The following is a 10,618-nucleotide window of genomic DNA, read 5'->3' as shown; positions in this document are numbered from 1 at the left end:
TAGTTTACAAGATTCTATATGTATTCAATTAGAATTTAATTTTAAAGTATTTTAAAATGTGAAGGATTTTAATGAATTTGGATGGATTTAATAGCATTTTTAGGTTTTAAAAAATTACACATTTTCTTTAAGAAGGGTGTATTCAATTAAAATTTTGAAAGATTTTAGTTCTTTTTACAAATTCAGGAGTATTTAATCAAGATTTGAAGTGATTCTCTACAACTCTAGTCGTGCTCAATTAGAAATTATAGTTTGAAGAATTTTAAAAAGTTGGGGATTCTGAGGGATTTCGTAGTTTATTTTAAGCATTATCAAATCATATTTCTCCATAAATATTTGAGTCATGATAAATTTTACGTAAAATTTCTAGAAATCATTAAACTCCGTCAAAATTAATATCTTGCAAATCAACAAAAATTCTTCAAAATTTCAATCGAATACGATTTCAAATAATTTCACTCAAAATTTATGGGGTATATTCAATTGAGAATTTGAGAGACTTTAATGAATTTATAAATTCATGGATTTTTATGTAGTTTAATTGATTTGTAGATATTCTATATAAAATTTTAATTCAATTCCCTCGAAATCTCATGGAAAGAGGTGAGATTTGTGGATGCTTAAAATACACTACGAAATCTCTCCAATTCCCTCTAATTCCTTAACTTAAGGATGGGCACGGGCCGGGCCAGGACGGATCTTACTATTTTCAAACTGAGAACCGGACCTAACTCGGCCCATATAAAACGGGCCGGTTCCTATGGGTCCAACGGGTACCTTTTTCTTCTTCTTTTTTTCCTTCTAATTTTCAGTATCTTCTCCAGCTTCTCTTGCTCGATTTTCTGCAAAATAACAAACAAACAATAACTGTGAGAAGATGTATCAGAATAGCTTTGCAAATACGATAAAGAAACAGACAAAATCAAAGCAATCATTTAAGCATCATATAACATATCAACATATTTATGAGTATTTATACACAACAGCGATGAGATCCTACAAATCTAAATATCTGAAACAATAAAAATGCATGGGTCATATTGTAATCCACTACAGAAACCAGGTGTTCTAATAGAAACCCCATATGAGTGTCTGGCAACAAAAGAAAAATGGAGAAAACACCGTCAGAGCACAAGCTGCACAGATCCAACTACCTCGCCGGAAAGAGAAAGCTTGAGTTGACCATGTTGTGCGCCTTCTCAGTTCTCTCCACCACTCCCCACTACAGCTGGACGACTCAAACGGGGAGATTCAGTCGAACCCCAACCTGTCCTTCGATGGGGTGTGGGTGTGGGTGTGGTGTGTCTGTGCTCCGAGAAGAAGAGTTGCAAAGATGGGGGAAAAGAAACAAAGTAGAGGAATAAGGGAGAACGTTCGAGAGATTGGGGAAGTGGGTTGTGTGTGTGTGGAGTGTTCTGGAGAGTGAGAAATGTCACGGTCCACGAGGAGGAACAAAAATAAGTGGGCCTGAGAGACAGTAACAGTACCCAACATGGGGGTATTTTGGCAAATGGGCCGGTCCGGGTATCCGTTTTTCTTTACTTTTGGAACCGGCCGAACCTAAAATTTCAAAGGCCTACCCCCGCCCCATTTCTCTTTTTTAAAATTAGGACCCGTCCCGTATCCACCCCAAACCGCTAATACCAGCCCCTACCTGAGGGCTCAGGGCCCGTTTGCCCTACCCCTACCTCAACTTTCTTAAATTCTTTAAAAAAAATTTCTAATTGAATACACATGAAATGTTATAAACTTATTTAAAATCCTAATTGAATACATCCAGATTTCAAAGGATTCTAATAACTATATTAAAATTCTAATTAACTACACCTTGAATTTCAGAGAATCATTTAAAATCCTGATTGAATACCCCTAAATTCATTAAAAAAATTAAAATCTTTCAAAATCCCAATTGAATACACTCCTACGTACAATTTATAAAATTCCACCAATCAACATGAATTTATAACCCAATCAAAATCATTTAATTCCTATTAGAATCAAACCCTTAAATTTACGAATAATATAATAATAATAATAAAAAAAAAAATTGCACACTCACAGAGGAAAGAAAAAGGAAAGAGCGAAAGGGAGGGTTTCGGTGCAAGACAGAGAGAGAGAGAGACTTTGGATATTTATCTTCATCTTCTTCTTCTTCCTTCTTCCTTCTTCGTTCTGTTTGGCAGCAGCGGCGGAACCACAGAGAGAGACGAACAGCTATAAACCCAACACGACGCCATATCGGCAGTCTCAGATCTAATAAGGGTTTTCTCACAGAGAGGAGAGGAGAGAGAGAGAGAGAGAGAGAATGAGCGGGAGAGGCGGCGGAGGCGTGGCCAGCAATGGCAAGGGAAATACTGGGATTTCCGGCATACCGGCGGGATCTCGGAAGATGGTACAGAGCTTGAAGGAGATTGTGAATAACTGCACTGAGCAGGAGATCTACGCTATGCTTAAAGACTGTAACATGGACCCTAACGAAGCCGTTAATCGCCTCCTCGCCCAAGGTCCTCCCCCAATCTCTCTCTCTAAAAGCTTTACTCTTTCCAAATTTATTTTTCTAATTTTTGAATTTGACGATTTGGGTTTTTTTTTTACCTTTTTTAGGGAAAATCAGAAAATTAGAATTGGACTGAGGCATAGCTGTAGTATTACTGTATTAGAGACAGTCCAGTGGGTTTCTGGATTATTAAGGGAAAATATTTATTGGGTTGAATGAAATTGTTCATTTGGTTTATCAAGGTTTTTTGCTTTCCCTACTATTTGGTCTATAATTTTTAAAAAAATATATTCCATGATTTGCTGGGATATTTCCCACTTTTGAGTTTTTGTTTATGTATTTAGTTTCTAGGTTCCTATCTCTCTCTCATCTCTCTTTCTTTCTCACTCACACTGATTCATTCAATCATACTTTGGAAGAAGTGAAGTCAATGAATTTCTTAAGTGTTTTTTAATTAAAACTTTAATGTTGTTCTTTAAGCATGCTACTTGTGAAGCTTGGTTGGTAAAACTGCAGTTGAAAGTTGAAATATGATCTCTTTTCTGTAATTTTTTGTTTCGTAGGTTGAGTCTCTATAGGTCTTAGTGCTTATATGAATGTGATTCCGTAAAGATATATGTTTTTGTTGTAACTACTTCTAATGTAAAGCTTATAACTTGTGCAGATCCTTTTCATGAAGTGAGGAGCAAACGAGAAAAGAAAAAAGAGGTGCGTGCGTGTCATTTGCATAATTTCAAGTTCATGGTTTGTCATTTACCTCCCATCCTTGCTCTCGTCATGGTTTATGTTCTGAGAATATGTTATGTTATCTTCTTACACTATATATTTGAAACATTGATTGTATAGGCAAATCGTTAGATATCTGTTTCAGGGTGTACTCCTTTTTGTATATTTTATTTTGCTCTATATTTGAGTTATTCTGCTCTTTATCTGCTAAATAACAAATATACTTATCTTTTCCCATACATTGATAAGGGGTTTGCTTTGGTTAGTAATACGGTTTAGTCTTATGATTTTCTTGTGTTTATGGTAGTTGGCATGGTTTTTGTATGCCTTTTTAACGTAACACACACACACGCACACACACACACTCTCTCTCATATTTTTCTTCAGGGTAAGGAACCGACGGACTCTAGGTCCCGTGGGGCGAATAACACTTCAAGTTATGGTGCTAGAGGTGGTGACCGTTATTCTGCACGTGGCGGATCAAACCACTATAGCTCTAATGGTATGTGGTGGACCAGAGCAATTAAAGTTGGATAATACTGTGTTTACATAGTTTGCAAATTTCTGCTGAACGTAAAAACTTAGTCTCACCTTTCTGTTTCTCTTTCTCTCAGATTCTGGTTTTTCGCATGGTAAGCCTGCATACAAGAAGGAAAATGGAACACATGCTATTCCAGGTTCTGCATCCGGCATGGTGGGACATAACACAGGTCGACGACCTACATCCTACAGGTTATAAATATTAAACCTCAAACTGATACAGTTCTTTGTTTCTTTTCTTTCTCTGATTTAGAGCATAAAATGCAACTAAACAATATAATTATTAATTTTAAGAAAGTTATAGGTAACCCTCATCTGCTTATTCATGTTCTTTTGTTCTCTTTTTAAAACTTGAATTTGAAAACATGCTCTACATAAATCTTACGTGGTTTGTTTGCATGTCTGTATGTCTGTAGAAGTTTTCTCTTGCTGGTCATTTTTTTATTACATTGATAGCTCTTGGGGTGGTATAGATTGCCATTCATGTTAAAACATGGGTATGATACATACTTGATAGTGTTGCTCATCTATTTGTAAAATCTGTTGCAGCGATTCTGTGGGGAGTGAAAATAAAATCCCAACACTAAGCACAGACGATGGAATATTGTCATCCTCACAGCCTTCTGCAGGATATCAGTCTGCATGGGTAGGGGTTCCAGGTCAAGTTTCCATGGCCGACATTGTTAAGATGGGCAGGCCGCAAGGCAAGGCTTCCACTGTGCCAAACCCCCACAATCATAGTGGTAATCATCATGATGGGGCACCTGCAGCATCATTGCATCACAGTTTGCATTCACCACAAGATCAAGTTCCAAAGTTGTCAGCAACCAATGATGAGTGGCCCTTGATTGATCCACCTTCTGTTAGCATGTCCTCTGTTCTTGGAGCACCCACAAACTCTGAGCCGTATGCTGATTCATCTACCTTGCCTATCGATAGAACTAGTCAACAGATAAGAGCCCAGCTAGATGAGGTCGAGTTGGAAGAAGATGATTCTGTTGAGGCACTTCCAAGCCATAATGAGCCTACTTCTGTATCCGGTAGACATATACAAGAAGATAATTCCGGAGGTGCATCTGCTTTTGATAATAACTTGTATGAAGACATAAATTCCTTCCAACCACAGAGGCATGCTTTCGAGGATAATGAAGGTAACCATGATGGCTTATTTTTTTAGTTTGTACTGCAATGTTTTTTTCCTCTGTTCTTTCTGACCTATATTTTTCTCAAAGCTCCACTATATATTTCAATATGAACATTGCATAAAGATTGGAAATATTGTAATGAAGGTTTATTATATTCTGGAAGGAATACTTAAAGGGGTTGTTTGTAACTGAAAACTCAGGTGCAACATGTGTTCTGAAGTTAGTATCTTGAAACAGGGAAAAAAAAAGCTAAATACTCTAATTTGGTAGGATGTTGACCTGAACAGTTCTTTGCTTTTCCATAACTTTTAACAATTTTTTTTTTCTCTAGATAGCGAAGTTGCTAACTTAAACTTTAATGAATTCCAGAATGCTCAATGTTGTTTTTTAAGAAATTATGTTTTCCATTTTTTTCCCAGCTGAAGAAGATGTGTCATCAGTGGCTGCAAACTTGCAGCAACTTAATTTACAGAACGATGATGGGGGAGCAGCTCCTGAAGAAGACAAACCTCCTGTGGTCATTCCGAATCACCTTCAGCTTCATACTCCAGATGTCTTGAACTTGAGCTTTGGAAGTTTCCGATCTGGCCCTGATCCTGCTCTTCCTAGCTCCGAATCATTTGCATCTGAGCCACAAAAGAGTAACTTTGAAGACACATCTGGGGCCGTAGATGTTTCTGCAATTGCACACTCAGATGCAAGGTATGTCCTTGAGATAATATTGCCCTTGGTTTTATTGTTGGATGTTTAGCACCATGTTAAGAGATATTTTTCTGTAGAAATCCTGAGTATTATGGAGATGAGCATCTCATGAATGCCTCCGATGAAAATCTAGTTCATAGAACGGTAGCCAGTGCTGGAGATTATGAATCTCCTTCAGTTTCACAAGCAGAGATATTGAAACAAGAAACACATGAAGCTGGTCAAGGGAATCAATATGTGTTCCCTTCTGCACCTGGATTTGCATATGAGAACTCCCAACAATTGGATGCGACATTTTCTCACCAACAGATAAGCTCGCAGGTGCAGAATATGGCTCCTTTTTCAAATGTGATGGTAAGGCGATAAACTATGATGTTGTGTTTATTATTTGTCGTGTTAATGGTTTTGTGGTAAAATTGCAGTCTCCACATAATAATTGGTTCTGGTTTGAGCAATGTATTACTAGTTGGTTGGGATGTGAACATCATTGGACCTGGAGATCTTACATGTTTGGAGCCTTTAGATCCACTGCATTGGAGTCTTTAGATTCACATCATTATATACATCACATGTAATGCTAGTGCTTTTTTTTTAGTTTCCAAGTGTTGCAAGTGTGTGTGTCTGTATGTTCACATCATTATATACATTACATGTGCGCTGAACATTGGAAAAGTTAAACTGGGAAAACAAAGGAGCATGAGATGAAGCTTAACCTTTAGTTTGATCATACTTAAGATCATTCGGTTCTGTTGATGTGTGTGTTTGTTTTATAGCGATATGGTTGTATATTGCAATTGCAAATCTTGATTGTTACTATTAGTTGAATCTCATTTCTCATATTTTCTTTGAAGCAGGCATATACAAATTCATTGCCCAGCACTCTGTTGGCTTCGAGTGCTCAAGCTGCAAGGGAGGATTTTCCATACTCGGCGTTCCCCATGACCCAATCTATGCCCACAAATTATGGCAATGCGGCTTCTTCTATCAGCGGTCCCACCATCTCCATGACAGAGGTTCCTTTCTATTTTGTATTAAACTTATCAATTATTCTTTTAGTTGATAGCTTGACTGGCATAAAAATATTAAACATTTTTACAACAACTTTTGTGGACGTAAGTTTCTTATGTTTGCAAAGCAAAAGAAATACATGCAGATAGAGACATTCTTGTTGACCGAGATTTATGCTTAAATCCAAGGAACTTAATGTAACATAGTCAAACTAGTTTAAGTTGGCTGCAATTTGCATTGTATTCATTCTGTTCTATAGAGGCCATGGATTATTGGTGAAATCAGTTGTCTTCTGCTAGCTCATCATTATTATGCTAAAGTTATGTTTCTTAGTTTCTTAAGGAAAAGACTCACTACTTAACCCTTCTAATTACATATTTCTTGTCGGACTGAACATCTACATTGGTTTGACTTTGATAGAATTACCTTAAGCATTTACCATCTTATGATTGCCACTTATGAGTTAGTTGCCTGTGCTTTTGTATCGTGTGTATGTTCTAATAATCCTATGGAAATGATCTTCTTAGAATTGATTGTTATGGAGGACAAGTCAAGATAACGAAATTGGTTCTTGTTTTGAGTGTTTTTTGGTCAACTTATTTCTCTACTGCTCTGATCAATCTGGACATATTAGAGATCTCAAATTTTGTTCAAATTTGTTTGTTGTGTATATACAGGCATTGAGAGCAGGTGGTATTTCTGCAGCTCAGCCTACTGCACAGACCCTGCCTGGTGCTAATGTTGCGACTGGACCAGCTCTTCCACAACACCTTGCAATGCACCCTTATTCTCAACCTACTCTTCCACTGGGGCATTTTTCAAACATGATCGGTTATCCTTTCCTGCCTCAAAGCTACACATATATGCCGTCAGCTTTCCAGCAACAATTTGCTGGTAACAGCACATACCATCAGTCTCTTGCTGCAGTTCTCCCACAGTATAAAAATAGTGTCTCTGCTAGCAGTTTGCCTCAGTCTGCTAATATTCCGCCTGGTTATGGGTTCAGTAGTTCAGCCAGCATTCCTGGTGGAAACTTTCCTTTGAATCCATCCTCGGCACCTACAGGCACAACGATTGGCTATGACGATGTTGTAAACTCTCAGTTCAAGGACAATAGCCATTTGATCTCACTTCAGCAGGTAATTTATCATCTCGGTAAAAGTTTATCGTTTTGTTCATTAACAGCATATGCTCAAGCAAACAACTGCTTTTCTGCAATCAGTAAAACTCATTCTTCTTATTCTATTTTTTTTCAGCAACAAAATGATAACTCGGGAATGTGGGTTCATGGACCTGGTTCCCGAGCAATGTCCGCTGTTCCAGCCAGCAACTATTACAGCTTCCAGGGGCAAAACCAGCAGCACACAGGGTTCCGGCAAGCTCAGCAACCACCACCTTCACAGCAATATGCTGGAGCTCTCGGTTACCCCAACTTTTACCACTCTCAATCCGGGATGTCCCTAGAGCACCAGCAGCAGCAAAGTTCAAGGGACGCATCCCTGGGCGGCTCACAAGGCGGCCAACCCTCGAAGCAGTCGCAACAGCATTTATGGCAGAATAGCTACTAATTCTCAGTCACCTCCCTCCCTCTCCTCAGGTTTTTTCGGGGTCTTGTAGTGAGTTTGGAAGTGTCCAATCGGAGGCATTCACTGCGGTCGTAATAATCGTCATCGTGTACCATTGTTTGGTCATAAGAGACCTTGGCTTCGTTGCTGCCCTGTGCCTGTGCCACGGGAGAGATTGTATTCTAGATATTGTTTTCTTGCTCATCACGTTTAACCTTAGGTAAAAACAAGTGTGCTAATTTGGATTAGTGGATATTTTACTACGCCCTTTTTCGTTTCCTTTTCTCTTGTGTTTTCTTGTTCGGATGTTTCGTGTTTGTTTTTATCTTAGTAGAGTAAAGATGGTTTTCCTCCCAATGAAACATATGCATTAAAGTTGTCAAGCTTAACGTATGCATTCATCTTTTGTGCAGTTTTGTTTTAGAACTTAGGCGTTTTTATTGACATGAAAAGAAAAAAAGTCGTCAATTCTCTTGAAGTAAGAGAAATAAAATACATGGAAAGAGAGCATAAACCTTACATCTCTTGAATAGGAAAGAGAGACATAGGATCAAACTCCTCTAAAATACAACTTAAAAAAGGTAAGAACCTACAAGACAAGATGCAAAACACTAAGAAAATCAAAAGAATTAGGAAAAAAAGAAAATCACACATCAAGAAGGGGAGACAAATTTGTAGGCATGCATCCCAAGAAATTCGAAAATGAAGAGTCTTTGTAGGAGGAGCAAGCATGCCAAACAAGTGAAGACAAGAAAAGTTCTCAATTAGCTAATTTGTCAGCAATTTCATTCCCTTCTCGAAATGTATGAAAGCAATGAAAAACCATGTGTTGTAAAAGAGAAATACAGTTTTTCCAACGAGTCCGGAATGACCAGAAGCAAAATAAAATATCACAGTAGAAGAGTCACTTTCACCCCCATAAAGTTTGCCAATCATGCATGAGCCAACTCCACATAAAGGATGACATCATGAAGCTTCACATAGAAAGAAGTATGATGCCACAAACTCAGGGACAAACCACCAAGAAAATAACCCATGGAATCTCGAAAAACTCACACGACAAACCGCATACCTTTAGCAATGCTATCTGTATTTACTTTGACCCAAGGAAATGAAAAGGAGAGGCAAAAGAACATGAATTATAGAATGAGCTTTACAGGACTCAGCTGAGATTCAAGAGAGACTAAAGGTTGCTTATCCAAAATATCACATACATGATCATGAGTGAAAACTCCAACCTGCTTAATCCATACCAAAGTAGAATCACAAAGGTGTGAAAAGGAAGCAGGCTTACTTTCCAACTTCACTTTATTACGCGTCTTTCAAATAGCCGTTAACCCATGTTTTCTTGTAAAATATGCAAAACTTTTTATTTTCACGAAACATTTTCCGTGAGCATTAAGGAAACCTTTATAATGCATTTAGAAGTGGATTTATGGTTTATTAAGCAATAAATGTATATTTAGTAGAATATTTAAGCCAAAACTAAAAAAAAAGTGAAAAATATAGTAGTGACGCCTAAAACATTGGCATATGGGGTTCTACTCTCAAGAATCTCTATGGAAAGTCTTACCTTAATTCTCAAAACTTCATAGTAAGGCGAATGTGAAAATAAATAGATTGAACAATGATTTATGTACGAATTTTCAAAACCACCTAAAAACCGTGAGTTTAACACCCATGTTTTTTTATAAAAAAATACAAACGTTTTATTTTGGAGAAATATTTTTTGTGAGCATTAAGGAAATCTTTATAAGGCATTCGGAAGCGGATTTATAATTCATTAAGCAACAAATGTATCTTTAGTACAACATTTAAGCCGAAAACTAAAAAAAATAAATGAAAAATATTATTAATGAGGCCCAAAACATTGTCAAATGGGTTTCTACCCTCAAGAATCTCAATGCAAAGTTTTACCTTAATTCTCAAAACTTGACGGTGAGGCGAAGGTGAAAATAAATAGATTGAACGATGGTTTAAGTACAACTAGGTGATGACCGGTAGCGTGGTACCGACCTTTCCCTATTCCAATTTATTTACTTTATGTGAGTAACCACTATTAATTCATATTTTTAAAATTTAGGTTTTAAATCATTGATTACAAGTGTTTAAATACGAATTATAATAGATCTCGAACGAAAAATTTGAAGAACATGAATATGATTGTCTGTTGTTATGTTAAGAGAAATAAAAGAAAAATTAATAGAAATAAAAAAAATTCAAATATCTTTGAATTTAGGTTTTAAATTGTTGATTATAAGTGTTCAAATATGAATTATAACATATTTTTGCAAGGAAAAATATATTTTGAAAAACATGAATATGATAGTTTGTTGTTATAGTAAGAGAAATAAAAGAAAAAATTGCAGAAAAAAAAATTGAAAAAAAGGATCGGTACGATGCTAGCGACTATTGTAAGGAGTAGTCGCTACCTG

At 36.9% G+C, this 10,618-nt stretch overlaps 1 protein-coding gene across 3 annotated transcripts; it reads left to right on the top strand.

Annotated features, from left to right (window-relative positions):
• Positions 1-2,094: 2,094 nt before the first annotated feature.
• On the top strand, positions 2,095-8,462 carry LOC103951238. Of its 3 annotated transcripts, none has more exons than XM_009362558.3 (10): positions 2,095-2,504; positions 3,162-3,205; positions 3,611-3,725; positions 3,838-3,955; positions 4,313-4,914; positions 5,328-5,610; positions 5,688-5,964; positions 6,462-6,623; positions 7,296-7,757; positions 7,875-8,462. In XM_009362558.3, exons 1-10 carry the CDS (start codon positions 2,306-2,308, stop codon positions 8,184-8,186), a joined length of 2,574 nt encoding a protein of 857 aa, XP_009360833.2. In that variant the 5' UTR covers positions 2,095-2,305; the 3' UTR covers positions 8,187-8,462. The 3 variants fall into 3 exon arrangements, with proteins under 3 accessions (XP_009360833.2, XP_048447049.1, XP_048447050.1); XM_048591092.1 differs by having other exon boundaries at positions 3,162-3,241; XM_048591093.1 differs by having other exon boundaries at positions 2,096-2,504; positions 3,162-3,241; positions 6,465-6,623.
• Positions 8,463-10,618: the final 2,156 nt, after the last annotated feature.

The sequence above is a fragment of a genome, unplaced genomic scaffold (genome assembly GCF_019419815.1).
Source record: "Pyrus x bretschneideri cultivar Hongxiangsu unplaced genomic scaffold, Pyrus_bretschneideri_v1 Contig33, whole genome shotgun sequence".
Lineage (NCBI taxonomy): Eukaryota > Viridiplantae > Streptophyta > Magnoliopsida > Rosales > Rosaceae > Pyrus > Pyrus x bretschneideri.
Note: the sequence above shows the minus strand (reverse complement) of the source record. Positions and strands in the feature narration are given on the sequence as shown.